The sequence below is a fragment of the Propithecus coquereli genome, unplaced genomic scaffold (assembly GCF_000956105.1).
Source record: "Propithecus coquereli isolate 6110/MARCELLA unplaced genomic scaffold, Pcoq_1.0 Scaffold10, whole genome shotgun sequence".
NCBI classification, from domain to species: Eukaryota; Metazoa; Chordata; class Mammalia; order Primates; family Indriidae; genus Propithecus; species Propithecus coquereli.
In genome coordinates this window covers 4947814-4970616 of record NW_012133858.1, presented here as the reverse complement: position 1 = coordinate 4970616, position 22803 = coordinate 4947814, and the positions used below count along the sequence as shown (strand labels likewise).

Genomic DNA, 22803 nt, shown 5'->3' with positions numbered 1-22803 from the left:
GTTAGCTAGAATTTTGTTGAGAATTTTTGCATCTATATTCATAAGGGATATTGGTCTGTAGTTTTCCTTTTGTGTTGTGTCCTTTCCTGGTTTTGGTATCAGGTCCATTTCTTTTTAAAACAACTTATTTACCTTCCTCTTGATGAACTTGGGTTCCTTGAACATACCCCAGCCAGACCGTCAGGGGGTACTCAGCCTTTAGTGTGTTGGGGCAGCCAGATTGGAATTATAATTTCTCATGGATATTTAATCAAAGTGGGGAGGCTCAGATTATCAAGAGTGGACATTTAATAAATTGTTGGAAATGTATGAATAATTCTAAGAAAAAGCCTGGTAAAAATGGGTTAATAATTTTATTTTCCAAGAGTATTCCTTGGGCCCATGCTATAGTAGTTACAGGAAAATGTGAGTAGAAGAGACATAGGATGTAGGGAGAGCACCAGTGATTATGAATTTGTGGCATGACATGGCTGTCCCCCACCCCTGGGGACAAAAGTGGCAGTGCAGGTGTGGGGCTGAAGGTCAGCAGCCTCCTGCCTTCGGCCCCAGCACATTGACTCCAGGGAGATCCTGAAGGAGGTGAGGTGGGGTCAGAGCAGGGCTGTGGAAGAAAAAAACAAGCTCCGACAGTGAGCAGAGCAGGAGCTGGGCCCTCTACCCTGGAGAACAGCAGGCTGTGGAAAACCCCCGACAAGTTGTCATCGTCCGACGCTGGAACAGTGCCTTGCACCCTTGGCTAGATACTAGATTCACCTGGGGAGCTTTTCAAATGCTGCGCCACCTGGGCTGCACCTCAGACTAATTAAATAGGAATCTCGGGGGTGGGAGCTTCAGTATTTGTTTAAGTTCCCGGGTCACTCCCGTGTGCCGTCACACTAGACACCAGCTGTTCCAGGGAGAAGCCCGGTGCCCAGCCCAGAAGGGGGCTCCCCTACTGCCTCTGTTACATGTGGAGCCACCTGGGAGCCCCTCACGCCGACATCATCGGCTCCCTGTGGTGTGAGGCTGGAAGCAGTCAACAGGAGCTAAGGGGGCTCAGTCCGGCAGGGGGCTAAGCGGGCAGGAGCAAGGCTGGCAGAAGGGCTTCATCTCTGCAGAAAACACACACCAAGGTCACGCCTGGATTAACTCCAGCAGGCGCTGCCGGCCTGCACGAGGGGATGTCACTCTGTATAGAGAGCCTCTGCGTTGAAGGTACAAACGTCTTCCCCCAAGAGGATGAGGGGTGTCTCCATGTGCAGCAGTGGCCACTTGGCATCCCTTTGCCTGCCCATCCATCCAGCCCATCACCCCAGACCTGTTACCTGGCACCGAGAGCAGTAGCAGGTGGTTCTGGATGCCTCTACCTGCTCACACACTGTGTGCTTGTCCTTCAGAAGCCTGCAGCCTGGCTGCCTGAGGGACACCACGAGGCTTTGTTCCCCAGGGCCTCCTGAGAAGGTGGCTGCCCAGAGATGGGAAATGAAGGGGCTTTTAGGTCTGCACCCCAGTTCTTTTCTCCCTTTTGGGGATTAATTTTTATTGTTTATTAATTACATAAATATATGTACACATTCTTACGTAAGCATTTTAAGCAGTACAGAAATATACCAAGTATAATGTGAAAGTCTTCTTTCATCTACCCCCACTTCCACTCACCCCCCAAATATATTCACCTTGTTACTTTTTTCTGTGCATTTATATATATGTGTGTGTATATATATATATATATATATGCGCAAATACATCAGTTGGGTTTTCCTCCCCACAGAGATGAGATCAGCAGTCTCTACAGCCCTGCAACTTGCCTTTCTCTGATTCCATGAGTGTACGGGTTCATTTTTGCCAGGGACTAAGAAGTTCCTAATCTAAGGAGGAAATCCACACCTCCTAAGGGAAGGCAGAGTGATTTTCTCGTCAAACCAATCGTGGCCAAACCCTGTCTGCACACCCCTTGGGTTGAATGTCCAGTCCTCTGAGCAAGCTGTCAGTTGTTGGCATGAACAACACGCACCCACTCCTGGGCTGGGAGCCCTGGGAGCCCCACTGCCGAGCACTGAGGAGTGTGAGGGAAAGCCAGGTGCATCAGCCCCAACCCAAGCAAGGGACAGGACGAGAGAAACTGACGGAAGCACAGTAGGCCAGACACCAACTCACAAGCACAGGAAGGAGGTGGGGGTAGTTTGGGAAGATGTCAGGATGAGGAAAGCTCCAGGATAGGTTTTGAAGGAGAAGAGGAATGCAGTTGATGTGGTTTGGTTCCAGAGGAATGATGACATTGGAGGGGGAGGGGAGGCCACCAGGGCTTGGCGGGGAAACCGCACAGATGCTAGTGCGCGTGTTGCGAGGGCGCCTGACTCAGGATCAGAGTTTACCAAGTACCTCGATCTGTGTCACTTCAGCTGGGTCTCAATGGTGCTACAGGTAGTTGTTCCCACTTTACAGATGAGCAAAACTGAGCTGTAGAGAACTGAATTGTCCTGCCCAGGTCTCACAGCTAGCAAGGTGTGGAACTGTGATGCCAACCCTCTGTGTTCCCTCCACAAGCCCCTGTGCCTTGCCATAGTCTCGGGGCCATTCTTTGTACTGTCCCCAGCCCATAGGCGGCAGCAGGAGGGGGCAGGGGACCGGCTGGTAGGGCTGGCAGAGGTCTGACTGCCATCACAGCTGGGGGAGAAGGAGGGCGGCAACTGGCACGCTTCCCCAGATCTCAGACCTGTCCAGGTGTGTGTTTGCTGCATGCCTCTCGATGGGATTGTCTTTTTGAGACTTATTTTGATATAATTTCAAATTTATAGAAAATTTGCAAGAATAGTGCAAGCAATTCTTGTATACTCTTTCTTTAGAGTCACCTCCTATTTGCATTTTGCTCTATTGTTTTATCATTCTCTAGGTATACATTCATTCATTCATTCATTTAGGTAGATACCTGCCATTTTAGACCAAATTGGAGGCATCATGCCCTTGACTTCTGACTCCTTGTGTGTCTCCTAAGAACATAGCCACAATGCAATTATTGAAATGAGGAAATTTGACATTGAACCAATACTGCTATCTAATCAATCCATGGTCTACATTCAGTTTCTGTCAGGTGCCCAGTGATGTTCTTTATGGCTATCTTTTTCTCCTCACGATGGGAATTAAATACCAACACCCCTGGAGCACTGCACTCACTCCTCCAGCTCCGAATGGGTCCCCACCTCCCTTTGGAGACAGAACAGGAGAGAAGTGTACAGGCCCATGGGAGAAGCATCCAAGACTCCTCCACCTGAGCTGAGCAGGGCAGGGGAGGCGGGAACACCCCTGTTGGACGTCCAGATGCCAGTTTGCTATGATCCCTCTGGGCAACATGCAGACACGAAGCATAGCAAGAAGCCACCAGGCTAGAAAGCAGGAGACGAAGGTCGTGGTTCTCCCACTAATTGAATAGGTGGCTTGGTCAAAGCTCTCCATCCCTCTGGACCTGGGCTTCCTCACCTGTTACATGGGAAGTTTCTCCAGCGGACCCCATGCCCTCCCAACTCTGACAGCAGGCCATTGGCTAGAAAGCTTTTGAGTGACGTGGCTCAGGTGAAGTCAGCTAACTCTCCTTCGTATCAGCCGTTGTGTGAAGGAGTCTGAAGCAAATGTCACTGAGGTGACGCAGCGGCAGAAACATCCCCAGGGAAGAAGGCCTTAAGCATAAGGGCCGGGTTTAGGGTGTTCTAGCTGGAGGCAGTCTGAGTGGCTGGGGGAGTTCTTGGGAATTTCGTGTGTGGGAAGGCAAGCGTGCTGCCTGTGCGAACGTGCTATTGACAGGTTTAAGAAGTGGTTTGAGGAAATACAGATGCGGTGATGCCAGTTTGGTAACGGGCTCTGAGATTCCTCCTACCAGTCTGTATAAGCTGATGATCTTTTAGAAAAGCGAGCAGTGGGCATCTGTAGGGGCTTTTACAACTTGAGGGCAGGACCTGGGTCCTGTCCATCTCTGAAATTTCACTGGCTGGCCCCTGAGCAGGTTTATAATAAATTCTTGATTTTTCAAGCCAGTTTGTGAGTTCCGTGTTTCAGGGATCCCTGCCTCTGCCGTGGTGCTGTGATTTAGGGATGATGCGGGTGGAACATCCCTTTGTATTCCATGCCTGGCCTTGGCCTGAGCTTCCTCTCTGACACTGATCACTTTGGACCGTCCCAGATTATGGTACCTTTAGATCTTTGCCTTGGCCTCCCATATTGTCTCTCTAAAACCGAAAGTCATGTCAACTTGAAAGCATCTTGGGATATCAGAAACAGTGTCCAGTTTTCATGAAGGGTTTCCCTAGGATCAAACATTCTTTTAAACATTCTCTGCAGGTCATGGAGAATGTTCAGTCCTGACAGGATTCAAAAGGCTGGAAGGGAATGCTGGAGAGGTTGGGGTTTGGCGTCAAAGCTTGTCTGACAGTGAAACATGTGGGCCCTGGGAGAGAAGCTGAGGTATTTCCATGAATGTTTCTGGAAGTTGGTGCCAACTCCCAGTTTCTCCCAGCTGCAGCGCTGGTCTGTGAGGAGAGTTAGTGCCCAGCACCCTGACACATGCCCACTGTGTGACTGTGACCTCCACCCACCTGGCGGCCACTCCTCCATCCTTCCTCAGCTCTCTCAGTGTCTCCCATAAGCCAGTTACATGGCCAGAGGAGTCTACCCCAGGGAAGGCCTGGAGGGCACCACCAACCCGTGCAGGCACTGCTGGCCCTGTGTGCGGGACTGGGCTGTCCCTTTCACAGCCATTTGATGGGGGTGGGGGGAGAGGAGTGGTTTAGAAATGGATGTTGAAAAACAAGAGGAGTAGTGTTCCTCTGGAATCTTCTTTGTGTAATAGCCTTCGCTATGAAGGGAGGTGAGTGGGAAATTTGCCCAGAGATGTTAATTTGGGGAAAACAACTGGTATTTCTCCCCAAGTCTGCAAGGACATCCTGTAAGGGGCCGGTGTGTGCAGCTGGGGGAGTGGGTCAAGTCACCAGGGCCCTGAACCCGCCCCAGCACGGGGCAGTGGGACTCAGCCTTGTGCCCCCAGGCTCCCCTGCCACCCCCCTGCTCTGATATAGCCTCACAGGATGGATGCTCACTCCACGTTCAATGCAGCCTGAGCCCCTTTTCAGGGGCAGAAAATTAATGCTGGTTTTGGGAATTGAGAAGAGTTTGATGTCTATTTTTAGCTAACTACCTAAAAAGGGAAATGTCCCCAGAGAGGCAGAGATCCAGGGACCTCCCTGTACCCAAGGCTGGTAAGGCTAGCTCCCTAATTCTCCTTTGCTTTCCATTATCTCAGACCCTTGTGACTCTGTGAGAACTACCTTCAGGCTCTCTACCTATCTTGAAAACACTTCCTCTGGTCTCTGCCCCACTGACTTTAGTCTTTGAGAGAGAGGCACTCAGCTACCTTTTGACTGAGCAGCGTGGAAGCTTCTGTGGGGCACTGACCTCCTCCCTCCCAGGGCAGAAGGAAGGTTCACGAGGATATTTAGGAGACTGGCCTCCCTAGTGCTGCTCCAGATTTCCTAGGAAGTTTCCAAATTTGAAGCTTTGATTCGTGATGATTTTGTTGGGCTGCTTCACTTCTAACCTCAGTCTCCTGTCTAGAATGGAAGGCTTAGCACCTGGCAGTTTTGACGCGGGAGGTGACAGAGCAGAGACTTCTCCTTTTCGTGGAAAGTTGCACAAGAATTCAAGCCCCAGGGCCATGTCTCTCAGCATCAGAGCCCAGGGCTGGGGTGAAATGTTACTTGGGAATTCCCAGGTTAACAGAGTTACTTAGGGGTTCCATTGACTCCTTTTGTAACTATTTATCAGGCAAGTGCCAAGTACCATGCTAGGCACTGGGAATACAGAAGGTAGACCCTGTTTCTGTCCTCAGGGAGCTTGCCATGTTGGGGGCAGGTTTCTGCAATGAGTGCCTTGTGATAAGTGCTGTGATAGGACCACCTTGGAGGGGCAGGACCCCAGCCTGGTGGTGGTGATGCATGAGCCGCGAGACCTGCCTGGAGAAAGTGCGAGAGTCAGCCCAGGGGAGAGGGACCAGCATGTGCAAAGAACTGAAGGCAAGAGCCAAGTGTTGCAGGAACTGGAAAATGTTCAGTGTGGAGTGCAGGGCAGTGCCGCCAAAAGGATGGTGCAGGGACCAGCAGCATTAGCAGCACCTGGAAGCCCAGAATCTGTGTTTTTAGCAAGTTTTCCAGCTGATCACAAATGTTGAAAACCACTGATATCGAGAATTGAGGGCATCAGGAGGGTGTTCCCCAAGAGGGAACAGCAAGAAAGAAGGCTGGAGATGAAAGCCAGGGACAGCTTTCAAAGACTTTGTAAGACGAGTTGAACTTGATCGTGAGTGGCAGTGGGCAGCCACTGGTGAGGTTTGAACAGTGAAGTGACATTAGACTTGCATCTCAGAAAGATCACTTTGGCCACAGGGTGACAGATATGGTAGGGGGACAGGGAACTAGAGGCCTAGGAGGTGGTCCAGTTGGGACTAGAATGGTGGTGGTGGGAAGGCGGAAAGTGGCAGCCTGAGGAGCTGCTTAGGTGATGGAATTGATGGGCATTAGTGAGTGGACGTGGGCAGGGAGGGGGCCTCGGAAGGAACAGGAATGAGGAGCAGGTTTGGGGAGAAGATCCTGGATTTGGATTTGGACATGTTGGGCTGGCAGTGTGTGCTTGGCATCTCCCAGGGAGATGACGGTCAGGTAGTTGGATGTGTAGGTGTGGGCCTGGGAGAGAAGGGGATGGAAAGAGGAACTCTGAGAGCAGCAGTGAGCGAAGTACTCCAGGTGTGTGAGTTGGGGGAGTGGTGTGGAACCTAGGGCTGGCTGCAGGGGGAGAGGACTGCATCCCTCCTCAGAGGGGCAGCCCCATGGAGGGGGAGCACCTGCCCACCGTGTGGCCTGTGGCCACCATTGGGTTTGAAAAGAAGATTGGGTTTTACTTTCCTTCTAGGATATTCCTCTCTAACAATGGCTGGTGCAGAAAGTTTGGGGCATCAGAGAAGGGGATGAGAGGCAAAGGACTGACAGGAATAATAAGATAATAAGAAGGTGCATCCAGAGGAGAGGAAACTAGTGACCCAAGGAGTACTGAGAGTTTGGGCATCTGGACCAGTGAGAATGTTACCTCCTGGAGTGGGGAGAAAGAGTGCAAGGTGCAGCATGAGAGATCCCAGGCAGGTGTGAGGCCGAACTGAGCAGCAGTGTGGCGCACTAACTAAATGGCTGAAGGAGCTAAATTGGTCCCAGAGGACAGAGAAGTCCTCTGGGGATCTGTTTGTTTGGGGAAGGGTGGGGGGAAGGGCTGGTATTAGAGTATGCACCATATGTTATACTTTCTTTACAACAAATTTTATTTATTCCTCCCACGTTTTTTAAGTGAGGAAACTGGAGCTTTGAGAGGTTAAATCATGTGCGTTAGGTCCTGCAGCTCAGGCAGAGACAGTATTTGAACCCAAGCCCAGCTCCAGAGCCTGTGCCACCTCTGCAGTTCTGCAAGGGACAGAGTAGGTTTCAGAGGCCTGGGTGTGGGGATGGAGCAGAGTGTCACCTGGAGGAAGAGGGAACAGGAAGAAGGCAGCCATACGCTGGGCAGCAGGAGGCTTAGGTCCTATTTCTAGCTCGACCACATCTGGTTTTGTGAACCCAGCAAGTCACCTGATTTTTATGAGACTCTGTCTCCTTTTTCGTAAAATGGAAACATTATGAGCTGCCCTGCTAGTGTTTGGTTGGGATAAGCGAGAAACTCCCTCTTAGAAACCTGGCTTCAGAAACAGGTGACTCTGCTTTCCCCTGTAAGCCCAAAACACAGTTAATGGATTTCAGCAGATGGTCCTATAAAATATGTATAGAATAGGATACAGAACATTGTTAACATTTAAAGTTGTTTTTACTGATAGGAACCAAACCAGCTTCAAATGCTAACCAATTCAAACAGCAGTAGCTCCAAATTTATGGAACAAACAAAAATGTGGCCTTCAATCCCATTTAACTGTAACACTGAAAGACACATACTAGTAGGGCTCTACTTCTAGCCACACAGGTTTACCCAGAGCTCCAAGCACAGGGCAGGACTTTGAAGTCCCCTGATTTCATGTTGTGCCACTGCCCTCTCCTTATTAACCCCTGGTTTGCCACCCCAGGGACTTCTCTCCCCACCTGCTGCCACCCCACGGGTCCCACCCACAGCTGCATTAGATCTCTAGGGCTGCCATACAAAGTGCCACAGACTGGTGGCTTAAGCAACAGAAATTTATTTTCTCATAGTTCTGGAGCCCAGAAGGTCAAGAGCAAGGTTTCTGAGGCCTCTCTCCTTGGGTTGTAAATGGCCATCTTTTCCCCACGTCTTCACGTGGTCTTCCCTCTGCGTGTGTGTCTAGTCTCTCTCTCTCTCTGTCTCTCTCCTAATCTCTTCTTTAAGGACACTAGTCAGATTGGATTAGGACCTACCTTAATGGCCTCATTTTAACTTATTGCCCCCTCTTTTAAGGCCTTATCTCCAAATACAATCACATTCTGAGGTCCTGGGGGTTAGGGCTTCAACATGTGAATTTGGGATGACACAGTTCAGCCATTAACACTCGCCGCCCACGAAGCTCCCCTGAACAGGTGGCTTCTCTCTCCAGAGACAAGCAGGCCCCGCTGTGGCAGAAGCCCTCTCTTCTCCCCAGCAGTGCTGGAAGAAGGGGCACAGGGCCTTTGTGGCTCAGCCAGGCACAGGTGCCCCATGGCCCAGCTGGTGCCCCCACAGGGACTCGGCTTCCTGTGCTCTCCCCCTCCCCTCACTCCTGGCCTTCTCACATGTCTTCTCTCTTCTCTCTCATCTCAGAAGAAACCTTAGCTTGACATTTCCTCTTCTGTCACCCTGTTTCTCTTTGTCCTTCACCTCAGAATTCTGACCGACTAGCTGACTCCCCCATTTCCTTGAGAGGCTCCTCTGGAGTGACTTTGGACCACACAGTCCACGGAGCCTGGCCTTTGCTGTGTCACCGTCACTCCCTGCTGGTCACCTGGAGCCCTTCCCAGAGTCTGTCCCCTTCTGTCCTTGCTGCAGGGACATTCCTCCTTCTCTGGGGTCCTTCCCGAGCCCTCTTCTTCATCCCAGCTTCTCCCTGTGGGCACTGCCTGGGGTCAGACCCTGCCCCTTCCCATCTGTCACTGCATTCTCTTTCCGCAGAGGACTGACCCGTCCTCACACATTCCTTCAAAACTGCGTGTTTCATCTGGAATCTTTCACTCTTGTCTCCACCAACCTCTCTCCACAATTCTGATCCTGAGCTTCTAGCCTACACACAGATTCAATTTTTTTCATCTACCAAATTCATTGACAAAGCCAAACTACTCATCTTTCCCTGCTAAATTTCATATTCCTTCAATACGATTTTCCCCGTGTAGCTAAGCAAGAAATTCAAAGGTAATTTCTGTACCTCCCTCTTGTTTAGCCCCCTAAATTCTTTTAGTTTTTCCTCTGTCTCTCATTTGTATCTTCTTTTTTGCATGGATCTTGATCAGGGCCTTGCAAGGTATAACAACAGCCTCCTGCGTGGATGTCTGTCCCTGAATTGTCGGAGAGAGCTGTAGGGGACCTCGAGCCCAATCTAATGCTGCTTGTGTCAGGATGCCCTGTTCACGCAGGCCTAACTCTCAAGCTCAGCATTAAGACCAGCACTATTCACTAGAACTTTCTGTGATGATGGAAATGAGCTAAGTCTGCACAATGTGATAGCCACTAACCATGTATAGCTGTTGAGCAATTGAAATGTGACTAGTGTGACTGAGGAACTCAATTTTTAATTTTCTTTCATTTGAATTGCACACTGTGATCATACTACTGTACTCCAGTACCAGCCCTGGGCTCTGACCAGCCCCCGCCAAACATCACCCACCTCTGAACTCCGAGTGCTGTCTGTTCCCGACCGCAGGCTCTTCTCCCTTCTCCAGTTCAGATTTCCTTCACTCTCAGGTCTGCCCGTGCCCACCTCTCAGCCTTCTGACCATGTCGTCGGCCCGCAGTGTCCTCCCTTCCTCCTGCATTTGAATAGCCACATCATGGACAACACTTTTTTTTTAACTTTCTATTTAACTTTTATTTCGAAATAATTTCAGACTTACAGAAAAGTTACAAAAATAGTGTAAATAATTCTTGTATACCCTTCACCCAGGTTCCGCAAATGTTAACATCTTACTGAATTTGCTATTCATATATTCTGTCTCTCCTTCTCTTTTTCCAGCCCCTTCTTTTCCTCTCCCCACACACATATACACGTATATACATATATATTACGTTTTATGAGCAGTCTGGAAACAAGTTGCATGCACAATACCCTCTATCCCTAAATACTTCAGTGTCTATTTCCTTTAAACAGGAACAGTCTCTTATAAAGCCACAGTTTGAAAATCAAAACAGAAAATTAACACTGATGCAATGCTGTCATCTAATTTATTGACCTCATTCAAATGTTGCCAGTTGTCTTATAAATGTCCATGATGGCTAAAGGAAAAAAGCCTTTCCTGTGGACCACACGTCCTGACCTTTAAGTCCTCGAGCCCTGATTTCTTACGTTTGTTTGGTTTTCTCCTCAGCACCCTGGTTAGTAGTGTGTACTGATCGGCATTTGCCTGGCACATGTTAGGCCCTCAGTAAACCTGGAGATGGACGGATGGATCGGTAATGGCGGCGAGCTTGGTGGAAGCAGCCCTCCCCCGGGCTTAATTGATTGCACTGCTGGTAGTCCTCAGCTCTGTGATCGCAGAGTGCTCCTGTCAGGGATCACCTCCTTCCAACAGTCCTCCGAGGGTGTTCAGCTGGGTAACAGCGCTCTTGCCAGTGTAGAAATGCACAGCTAATAATGCAGTAGTCAGCCAACTCCCCTGTGTTCACAGAGCAACCCCATATCCAAACCGGGACGTGGCCCTGCTTCTCTGGAATGTGCAGTGTGAAGCTGTGTGGATGAATGATTGTTACTATTAACTGGCTCACTCATTCAACACATAGTTACTGAGTGCCTACTATGTGCCGGGCACATTGGCTATGCAGCAGTGAACAAAAAAAAGGCCCTGCCTTCACAAAGCTTATAGTCTAGGGGGAGCGGAAGGTTAGAGAGTAAATAAATAGGTAAATATATAGTTTGTCATGTGGTGACCAGTGCCACGGGGGCATAATAATGCAGGGTAGGGATGATAGGGAGTGCCAGGGCTGCTGTTATATAGGGTGCTTAGGGATAATCTCACTGGTGAAGTGGCTTTTCCCCACTTTTTATATTAGGTATAACTTCCCTATAGTAAACTTCACCCTCTTTAGTATGCAGTTCTGTGAGTCCTGGCAAACTCATATAATCAAGGGACTTGGCCACAGTCAAGATACAGTCCCATCAACTCGAAATACTTCCCTGTGCCCCTCTGTAGTCAGCTGCTCCCCACCCCACCTCCGGCGACCATTAATCTGTTCTCCATCTCTGTAGTTCTGCCTTTTCTAGACTGTCATATAAGTAGATCATACAGCATGTAGCCTTTTGAGTCTGGCTTCTCTGAGCACAAAAGAAAGAGAAATCATTGAGATTCATCCACATTGTGCATATCAGTAGTTTTGTTCCTATGTATTTATTTATTTGAGACAAGGTCTCGCTCTGTCGCCCAGGCTACAGTGCAAATGGCATCATTATAGTTCATAACAATCTCTAAGTCCTGGGCTTAAGCGATCCTCCTGCCTTCAGACTCCGGTGTAACTGGGACTACAGGCACGTGCCACCACACCCGGCTAATTTTTCTATTTTTTGTAGAGAGAGGGTCTCACTCTTGCTCAGGCTCATTCCTTTTTACCGATGGTGTCGGTGGACCATAGTTCCTCCATTTGTCAGGGGAGGGACATTTGGATACCTTCTTGTTTTGGGCAATTATAAATAAAGCCACTATAAACATTTGCGTACAGGTGCTTGTGTGCACGTAGGTTTTCCATTCACTTGGATAAGTAAGTTAGATGACTTTTGAGCAAAGACCTGAGAGGAATGAGAGAGCCAGCCAAGAAGATCAGTGAGGATACCTTTGCCTGGGCACCATAGTGTTATTTAGCCACGTGAATAGGTTTGTGCTGCAAAACTTTTCTGTTTGAGTCATTTTTCTTATTTGAGTTATTTGGAGGAAGTGGGGGTAGGAAGGGAGGAGAGCATTCATTCATTCATTCATTCATCCATTCAACAAACATTTAAAAACATGAAAGCTGCCAGGCCACAGTCTGCGACCCAAAGGAAGCCTGAGACCCTTGGATCCACACCAAAGGCTAATTTTAGTTGGTCTATCTGACATAATTTCCTCTCTGAGTTTCCTGAAAGTTAGAGTGAAAGAGTAGTTAGTGAGTTTGGGGTTATCATCTTTGAATAGGACTATGGGAGCTTAAGCATTTTTGACAGTTTTTATCTCACTGGAGGCTCCAGAGACCCCTCCAGAGGTGGCAGCTAACTGACATTCGTTCGGTTGTGAGGTTGTCTGTATGAGAGGGCAAGAAGATCTCTGGACAGACATATTCAAACAAGGGCTCTCCCTGGATGAGGGGCCAATGGACAAGACTGCATCCTCCTGGGATCAGGAGCTTTGTGAAAAAACTATGGAAAATAACTTGTAAACTTCTTTGTTTCAGGTGATGCAACTGTGAAAAAGAAACCTGCCCCCAAGACACCTCCAAAGGCAGGTAATTGGCCACAGCAGTATCTGGGGACAGAGGAGTCATCTGTCATAGGGGGTTTTTATTCTTTACCCTGCTAGACTGACCACCTGGGTATGTGACCCCAGGAGACACCCCACCGACCCCAATTCAAGCTCTGCATTGTTCAGGAGAATATGTTCTGTGAGCCAGTTCTGCATGGCCCAGCCCCTCCCCCCTCCACTGCTCCGTCTTTTCCTCTGCCTCCCCTGTGTGGACAGCTTTGCAAGGGACTGGCAGCTTTCCTCCCCTTCTATGCAACTCTGTCCCCACCGGCTTCCATGCTGCCCCTTGCGGAGGAGGCTCACGGGATGCCATCTTTGCTCTGCTCTGTGCATCCTTGTTATATGGAGCCCTTGTCTGTTTCCTGTTGAAAGACACTTGAGGATGTGACATTGAGCCTGTCAGCCAGGGTGACCTAGAGGTTAGAAGGCAAGGTGCTGCTTAATGAATAAGTGAATTAGGATATTGACTCAAAAAATTAGGGTAAGACTCAAATTCCAGCACAACTAATAAACGGAGAATGCTGCCGTGTAAATGGTGTGGGTCACTTCTGGGGGAACCAGAATAAAGAGATGAACAAGCCTACTGGTCCATGAACTCACATGTTTTGGAGCAGGGGTCAGTGCCCTCAGCTGTCCCCCGAAGGGTCTGGAAGCTGAGACAGGAGCCAACAGACCACTGTGGACAGTAGCGCCCAGTGAGATCAGAAGGTCAGAGGCTCCCTCCTCACTCACGTTCTGCCCTCTCCTCTCAGCAATGCCTGCTCAGATCATCCAGTTTCCTGAGGACCAAAAGGTGCGCGCGGGAGAGTCAGTGGAGCTGTTTGGTAAAGTGGCAGGCACCCAGCCCATCACCTGTACCTGGATGAAGTTCCGAAAGCAGGTCAGTGACGGAAGGGGGTGGCCCGAGAACACCCCACAGCCCCTGGGCTGAAAGGGATGAGTGGTGCTATAATGGGATGGCCTCAGTCTTCATCGCTTTGGAGATGGGAGACACTCTCACCCACCCACCAAGCCTGAGTGCTCCCTAACCTTTTCTTCTGAATCTACCAAAAAGCCCCGGCTACTACAATCTGTATAGTAGAGAAAAATGTGAAGGAAAAAATAGAAGCCATCCATGGCCCCCACCTGATTTTGCCATTGCAGTCTAGAATCCTACTCAGAGTCAGGAAAATCAAACCAGTGACCTAATGACCTCCTGGATTCCGTGAGCTTTCTGTGACCTGTGCCAGCCCACTGATTCCTATCTGATACCAGCTTAAACGTCCCATGTGCTGAAGGGAGAAAAGTGAATCTGAATATTTGAACAGATAAATTATACAGTAAATAGAATTTTGGCTTACTGAACCAGAAATATAGCTACAATTGATAAAAATGGTTCATATGGAAAAAAAAGTTTTTGAATTCCCAAACAACTAGCTTGTGGGGTAGCTTGGGGAGCCTGGCTGTTCCACCGACGTCATGTTGGTGGCGTGTGCCTGCATGCAGGATCAGCAGAGACCTGGGCTGGCGGGCTGGCACAGGCTCAGGAACTCCATAGAAGGGATGAAGGTTTGTTCCGAACCCTCTGGTGCTGTTTCCAAACCATACAAATTGTCCTAGGTCCGGAGGTGAGCAGCTAGTACTACCACGGAGGGAAGTGGGGTTGGTCTCCAAAGATGGAGATGAGCAGCTAGCCTTTAGTGTTCCAGAGTACATTTGCCCTGAGCTGTGTCTGGGCTACTGTCATCTGAGATAGGTGAAATCTCATCACTTTTCAGGGACGTTTAGCCAAGTTCCAGCTCTACCCATCAGAACTTCCTGCAGTGATGGAACTGTTCTGTATCTGTGCCATCCAGTGTGGTAGCCACTAGCCACATGTGCCTGCTGAACACTCGAAATGTGGTTAGTGTAACTGAGGAACTGAATTTTTAATTTTAATTAAAATAGTTATAACAGCTTTGTAGAGATATAATTCATCCGCCATAAAATTCACCCTCTTAAAATGTACAATTCAATGGTTTTTAGAATATTCACAGGGTTGTATAAGCATCATCATTATCTAATTATAGAATATTTTCCTCGCCACAGTAAGAAACCCCAGCCCCATTAGCAGTCATTCCTCCCTTTCTCCCAACCCCCGACAACCACTTACCTGCTTTGTGTCTCTATAGATTTGCCTATTCTAGACATTTTGTATAAATGGAATCATACAGTAGTTCATCTTCTGTGTATAGCTTTTTCTTTTTACTTAGCATGTTTTCAGGGCTCATCCATGTTATAGCATGAATCAGTACTTCATCCCTTTTTATGAATGAACGATATTCCATTGTCTGGATAGACCACATTTTGTTTATCTATTCATCAGTTGATGGACACTTGGGTTGTTTCCACTTAACTAATTAAATGGCCACATGTGGCTAGTGGCTACTGTACTGGATAGCACAGAAGAGGTCCGAACCTGCTGGGGTAGGCTTTATGGATGCCTCTGTTCAGACGCGTTCTACCATCCCATCCCAGAGCAGTGGAGGGAGGCTGGGACACACCTGAGCTGTGTGCTGGGAGCAGCAAGTGCTGAGGTAGCTCATGCACCCTGCCCATGCTCAGCACCCTCCCTGCCCGCCCAAGCTGGAGCACCCTCAGGGAGGCCTGGCTCTGGGTGCAGGAGAGGGGGCCTGAGGAAAGCGTAGGGTCCAGATCAGACAGAGCCCCTACAGCTTGTCCAGCTGCTTCCCTGAGAGGGCGGGGAGTAGGAGAGGAGCCTTCCTTTCCTGGCTCCAGGCTCCAGCTCCTGCTGCACCCTCCACCCCCAGATCCAGGAGAGTGACCTCATCAAAGTGGAGAACAACGAGAACGGCAGCAAGCTCACCATCTTGGCTGCACGCCAGGAGCACTGCGGCTGCTACACGCTGCTGGTGGAGAACAAGCTGGGCAGCAGGCAGGCCCAGGTCAACCTCACTGTTGTGGGTGAGTCTGGGGCTGGGGGGCGTGGGAAGGCTGCAAGGCAGGATGCGTGAATCTCAGGGCCTCACCGCACTGCAGAGAGGAGATCACATCACCCTCAGTCGCCTCTGGACTCTGAAGTCCTCCAGGCCCAGCTGAGGGGTCCGTGCTGGTCAGAAATCCTCTTCCTTGTCTCTGGCCAGCGCCCTCCCCCACTGTCTATGTGGTGGTTCCTCCAGTCTCCCGCCCTGCAGGCCTTGGCCTCTAGCCTCTGAGAAAGGCACGACATCGGGCATGAGCCTGCTCAGCTTCCTGGCCCCCACACCTACAGGTGTCTATATCTGTCCCCATGCTGACTCCACCCTCCAGACTCTGGGGATGGTCCACTTTTGTCCCTCCTGAAGCTGCTCCCTTCTCCTGAGCTCTGGGAGCAGGCCCCAGGGCAACCCCATCCCCGCTTCTCTCTTCTCAACCTCAGCAGCCTGTAAGTGTCGCCATCTTAGCTAAATGCACAGGCGTGTGTAAGCAACTCCTGCGATGCTTTGTCTCGCTCTAGCCACCCTGTGGCCAAACCTGTGACGGAGGCGAGTCTCTACCCTGACCCTGCTTCTTCACCCCCTGGCACCCTCAGCTCCCTGTGGTCCCACACCCCATTAGTCTGCTGGACCGCTCTTCTGAGGTCACCGTGACCTCCTATTCCTGACTGTACTCCCTTTTCCTTATCACATACAGCCCAGGATTGAGCTGAGTCTATCTCCACACTGATTCGCAAGTTCACTTTCCCCTCTCTTTCCTAATCACTGTTTTCATGCCCTGGTCACCTCTCTCCTAGAACATCAAAATAGCTTTCTAACCAGTCTCCTGCTGTCGGTCATGCTTGGCTCCAGTCCCCCCATGTGACAGGTGCTTGGGCAGCAGAGGAACAAACAGGCAAAGGAGGAGACAGCTGGAGAGTAGACCATGCCTCCTGCATTTGTGGGACTTTGTATGTTGTGTACGTGAAAGTCTTTGACCTGGTGTTCACTGATATGTGCATGAGACCCAAGTGGGTTTTCCCTATGTCCTTGGCTTTCAAGCGTATAAGGTACTTTTGTGAAAATTAGAAAAAGGGGACCCACTGGGCAGAGTGAAAGGCTGCACCCCAGCCTCACCCCAGGCTTACCACCTGGCCTTGGGGAGCAGAGGTTGGCCCAGATGCCCCCGTTTGGTCCCTGTGTGCAGTGCACAAAACTCCCAACTGTGCATGCTGGTCCTGACCTTGACTCCCTGCTTGCTAGACTTTCCTGTGTTTGTTCCTGGTGCATACACATATGAGCACACGGAACAAAAGGATCGGTTGGTAACAGGGCTCATGTGGCCACAGTGATAAGAAATCTTCCTCTGGAATCTCTCTTGTGGAGATATCCAGGCACAAACTTGAAAGTTGTAAGTGACTCTTAACACCTCTTGTAGCTCTGACGTCCTGTGATTCTCTGACTCTGTTCCCAAGCAGTTTTCCTCCCCGGTCTTCATGTGGTATCCTCCCATTAGGACTAGGATGGACAGGAAAGATTGATGCTTCATGCCTTACGAAGGGGAAACCAAGGACCAGCATAAGCCAAGGAACACAGCGTATCAGGGCCAAGTGGGAAGTAGCTCTCGGGAGCTCTAAAACGCCTGTCCTCCAGATGCCACTCACAGTAGTGTGACGTGGGTGCAGAAGGTCCCAAAAGGTAAAGGAAACTTCTGGCTGGAAAATTCATCTTCAGGGGGACATGTGGGCCTTTGAGGAAACTGTCCACATGCCACGGAGTTGTGGATGTCCTTCCCCCGATTTTTCTCACCCTGAGCCCTGGGAAGCCCTGTAGCATCTCCCTCCAGCCCTAAGCAGTTGGAGAAGAGGACGTCCTTGTCCAACCAGGTGAATCGGGAAGAGGTGAGGACAAAGCAAAGCAGAGGTGGGAAGACAAGAGAGGCAGCCAGTGAACCGTGCCCTGGCCCGCTACCAGAACAGACTGTGGTGGCCCCAGCCTCAATCCCTGGACAGGAAGTACTGAAGAACCCCTGGAGGACTGTCACTGGACACAGGGGACCTGGGAGAGGGAATTCCCAGAGGACCAAGCTTCAGCATCACTTCCCATCCCACAGCGTTCTGTATTTCTGTTTGCCTTCTCTCTTGCCCAGCTCCTCTCCCCAGCCTTGCTTCTTCATGCCATGCTGTTTCATCCATGTCTGTCACTTCATCGGTGTCTGTCACTCTGTCCCCTTCCCCTCTTTTCCCTTTGTCTTCCTCTGACCCCCTCTCTCTCGTTTCCTCAGGTCAGGAGCTTTAGATCTGGGAAGGCCCACATACTAGTAGGCAATGGGGTTTCCATCTTCGAAGGAGGAGGGGGACTCTTCCCTCACTCTCTCCCTCTCTCTCTCTCTCCCCCTCCACCTCTCCCTGGTGACTCCAGGGGCTACGTCAGTAATTTCCCCCAAGGAGTCAGGGTGCTGGAGGGCTGGCGCTAGTGGTCCAGTCTGGCTTTGCACTTAGACCCTACCACGTACTGGTTTAAGCCTACGCTCCTGTCCTGCTGGCAAGCGTCAGGTTCTACTTTTCCTCGGCATTCTCTCTCGTCTGCCCCTGCCTGTAACTGTGGGGTCAGCTCCTTTGCACTGCTTTCCTGTAACCAGTGCCCCCTGCCCCCACCGTGGCCAGCTCCTGCACGGTGCCACACACTCCCCGCCCCCGTCACCACTGCACGGGCTGCAGTTCTGGCCTTTTATGGTTTAGTTTCTTATTCTCCACGGCCAGTGCTGACAGGGCCATTGGTGTGGCTGCCCGCCAGCTGGCAGGAGCAGCATGTTAAATGCCGTCCTGGGAGGGGAATGGAATGGAGGAGGACGGGGCTTTCTGTCTGCTTCCCCCTCGCAGGGCTAAGAATAGAATTGCTCAATAAAATGAGGACCACATTGATGGCTAAGCAAAGCCACATTCATTCAGAGCCCGTGAATGTAGCATTAGTCCAAGGTAAACCTGGATTAAGCTCAGATTTACCTGTGCATCTCCAGGGACATCTGTGTATTATCTGATCAGGGCTTATTAAGTAGATGTAAAACATAAATGAGATAAAACAGGAATCATTTGGCCTACACTGGACAGTTTTCACACACTTAAGAAGCATCCATTTACAGACCAGCTAAATAAGGGCAGTGTAACACAACTTCTGCTTGTTAGCAGTAAAATTCTCTTATCTTTTTTTCTTGAGACAGAGTCTCTCTGTCACCCAGTCTAGAGTACAGTGGCATCATCATAGCTTATCACATCCTCAAACTCCTGGGCTCAAGCAATCCTCTTGCCTCAGCCTCCCAAACAGCTGTGACTACAGGTGTGCACAACCACACCGAGCTAGTTTTTTCTATTTTTGGTAGCATGGGGTCTCACTCTTGCTCAGGCTGGTCTAGAACTCCTGAGCTCAAGCAATCCTCCCACCTCGGCCTCCCAGAGTGCTGGGATTATAGGAGTCAGCTACCGCACCAGCATCTTATTGTATAATCTTTAAAGGACTACTTTCTTTTCAGATAGTCTGTGACTCCTGTTTTTAAAATGATAATAAAACCAACCTTTCCCCCAGTTAATTTAAATGAATGATGTTTAGCTATTTTAGAGACATTATTATTATATTTTAAAAGGCAGCACAGGAATTTGCAATGCTCCTAGCCTCTTCCTGTGCCGGTGCCCCCAGTCTGTGGCCTGAGGGAGGGAGGGCTGCTCTGGAGCACAGCGGGAGACAGCAGCACGACTCAGATGGATTCCTGAGTGTCACTCACCCAGCATAGGAAAAACAGGTCTCTCTGCATATCTTTTTTTTATTATTATTACAGCATATTATGGGGAAAAACAAAGTAGAGAGAACCCCAGATGCCCAATAATCTTCAAATGCTATCTGCATTTGGAACTCTCGTGATTTTTAAGGGTAGGAGATTTCCCTTCGTAGTGCTCAGCTCAGGCTTAAGCAAGATGAGCCCTTGGTCTCATTTGGCCTGAGAGATTGGAAGGTACCAGGCCCTGCAGTGGGGGGTCCAGAGACTTTCAGAATCTCATTTTGGCTCTGCCACGGACTAGCTGAGTTTCCTTGGTAAGCAGAGTGCCTTAGCCACCGAGGGCCCATTTCCTGGGGGCGAGGATGATCCAGGCAGTTGACCACTTTGGGCCCCCCCAGCAGCTGCTGAAGTCCCAGTGAAGGGACGTCCAGGCAGGGCTGGATGCAGCCACGGTCATCTTCAGACATGCAAGCACAGACACCAAGAGGGAGGCGACTCTGGTGGTAAGCTGTAGGATGAGATCCTCTGTGTTCCCAGGAAGGAGAACATTTGCTGAGCAGAAAATCCTGGAGCTGGCTCCATCAGGGACCCTTCTTTTAGACTCAGCCAAGCTTCCTATTCTGTTACTCAAAAGCCTCCAGGGAGCCCTGGGAGAATTCAGAGGAAGTGTGGAGCTCTGGGCCCTAGACTCAGAGCCAGCCTCTGTTTGCCAGACATTGCCCAGGGTTCCCTCGCAGTCTGAGTGTGTCTGTCTTTGGTCTGGAAGAGAGCCCCATGGCGGTGCTGCATTTTGAGGGTGTCACCGCTCGCTAGTTCAGCCTCCATGTGGGGCTCTGTAGGTGGGAAAGAACAGAAAGCATCGGGTGCAGCCCGTGGCTCTAAGGGCAGGTATCGGGGAAGGACTTCCAACCTCACGAGACTTCAGACTTGGGTGTTTTCTGAAATCCTAAATTTGGTATCGGATTCCTCGAAAGTGTCACTTAAAATTAAAGTCCCCCTCCGCAAATTTTGCAGCTTGTCTTGTGCTACAGGACTGAGATATCACTGACACATGTCATATAGAAGTTCTCCTTTTCAGCCAGGAGACAGGTGTGACAGGGTAGGGTACAAATGGTACCTCTGCCGCAATACCCATTTCTCGGTGTTCTCGACCACAGCCGAGGGGACAAGGCCGGCCGGCAGAACGCATCTGCATTCGCTATTTGAGCCCACGTGACTCCGAACACGTCCCGCCACATGTTTCCAAGCAGCTTCTCGCAGGGAGCAGTGAGTCTGCCCCTGCATCCTCTTTAGGCTTTTTTCCTTCCTTAGCTGGGTCTGGAGAGGACTTGAACCACTTGTCTCTAAGAGAGTTTACAGCAATAAACATCTTAGCCAACACCAGAAATGTTTCTAAAAAGACCAATATATCTTTCAGAACAAACAGTTTTTCTAAGAGAACATATTAAACAACAGTGAAAGTGGTTCCACCACAGGAGGCCTCGGCGCGACTGCTGACGCTGGGAAGCGGCTCTGTCACAATCCCAGCGTCGATCCTGCGGCGAGGTCTAGGCCTGGGTTGTTGGGGACAGACCGTTTCTGGGTGGCGTGTTCTGGGCTGGAATGTGGACGCAGCAGGGCGGGATGTGTCGGGGGGGAGGCGGTGAGAATGAACATGCATGGATATGCATATGTGTATGAAAATGGATATGCACATGGATATGTACATGTATGCGCACATGCAGACTTTTTTCTTCCCCAGATACACAGGGTCATTTGCAGGAATTCTCTTTGGCCTTCCTGCCTTGGTGAGGGTGGGATAGTAGGAGTCAAGTACTTGACCTGTCAGCGTTTGCTTACTTGATGCTTGCAAACACCCTAAGAGGTAGGTACATATTAGCCCCATTTTCCGAATGAGAAAGACAGGCAAACAAACTGGTTTCAAATTCACTGACTGGAGTTCACATAGCTTAAAAGCATAGTTTTTTTTCATTTTGTTTTGTTTTTTGAGACAGAGTCTCACTCTGTCACCCTGGCTAGAATGCAGCAGTGTCATCATAGCTCACAGCAACTTCAAATTCCTGGGCTCAAGCGATCCTCCTGCCTCAGCCTCCCAAATAGCTGGGACTACAGGCACACGCCACCATGCCCAGCTAATTTTTTGTAGAGATGGGGTCTTGCTCTTGCTCAGGCTGGTCTCAAACTCCTCAGTTCAAACTATCCTCCCTCCTCGGCCTCCCAGAGTGCTAGGATTACAGGCGTGAGCCACTGTGCCCGGCAAAAGCATGGTTTTAATTGCAAGTTTGTGCAGCGCCATGAACTTAAGCTGCACTGGGGGAAATGAAAGGCTACTAAACACAGATACGTGTAACTAACCAACCATCTGCAGAAACTAAATCTAAAAAATAGAAGAGTTTCGTTCAGATAAGCAATTAAAAAATCAGCAAAATTCAAGAACCTCATTAAAGAATGGGCTATCATGATCTGACTTAAAGTTGGCAGCACGACTGGTTCCAAGCTCAGGCCATCTGAGTGGGAAGGCAGCCAGCGAAAAAGGTCACCTATTTCTGTCTTTAGCTCAGTCTCCGTCCCTTAGTCAGGGATGGCTGTGATTGGCTATTGTAGTTTGCTTGTGAAATTATTTTTTTTAATCAGCTGATGTTAAGATTCATTGTGAAATTCTTCATCTCAATTTATACCAGTCCTATTCTCATAGGAGAATAAAAAAGGTAGAGTAGGAGTAATTTTTTTATATATTATAAAGTTAAACAGAAACTCCTACAATAATGATGACATAATGACTAGTCAAGCCAGCCACTTTCTAAGAATTTCTCACAACAACCTTGTAATCCAATTGCTATTATTACCCATATTTTACAGATGAGGAGACTGAGGCACAGAGTGATTAGCAGCTGCTGAATGGGGACAGATCTGTGTTCAAACCTGAGTCTATCTCGCTTTGGAGCCCAATCACTGTGCTATGCTGCCTTTGGTGGATAGACCTTTCCCAAGTCCCAAAGAAAGTGGACACAGACCCCTAATCATGTCACACGTCATTGGCCTGGGGCCTGAAGGACACACAGACACACACATACACACACACACACACTGAACTCTCAAAACATATTTTTGATAGAAAACAGTCCACACCTTCTGGGTTGCTTCCCAGATCTGTTTACTCTGAGAAATATGTTTATGATGTGGGAAAAGGACAGAAAATCATGACTTGTAGACTGGAAAACCAGCCCCCAAAAAGGTTTCTCCAAGCAAATAGTTATGCATGGGGTTTCTGTACAGGTGGGTTTGTGCAGAGCTCCAACTGTGATGTGTGGATGAGGAAAGAGAGCCAGGACCAAGGACCTTGGCTTGGGCTCCCTCGGCTGCTTCTCCCTCCCAAGAGAGCTAACTCAAAAATGTTCTTTCCTTACAGTTCTGGAGAGTT

The 22803-nt window shown here is 49.6% G+C and overlaps 1 protein-coding gene across 1 annotated transcript in view; it reads left to right on the top strand.

The window, feature by feature from the left end:
* MYLK (myosin light chain kinase) overlaps positions 1-22803 on the top strand; it is a 191528-nt gene that overhangs the window by 129118 nt on the left and 39607 nt on the right. Inside the window, exons 20-22 of the mRNA XM_012639620.1 lie at positions 12610-12660; positions 13430-13557; positions 15467-15620. Of these exons, the coding sequence (XP_012495074.1) occupies positions 12610-12660; positions 13430-13557; positions 15467-15620 (333 nt within the window). The remainder of the gene's footprint in view (positions 1-12609; positions 12661-13429; positions 13558-15466; positions 15621-22803) is intronic.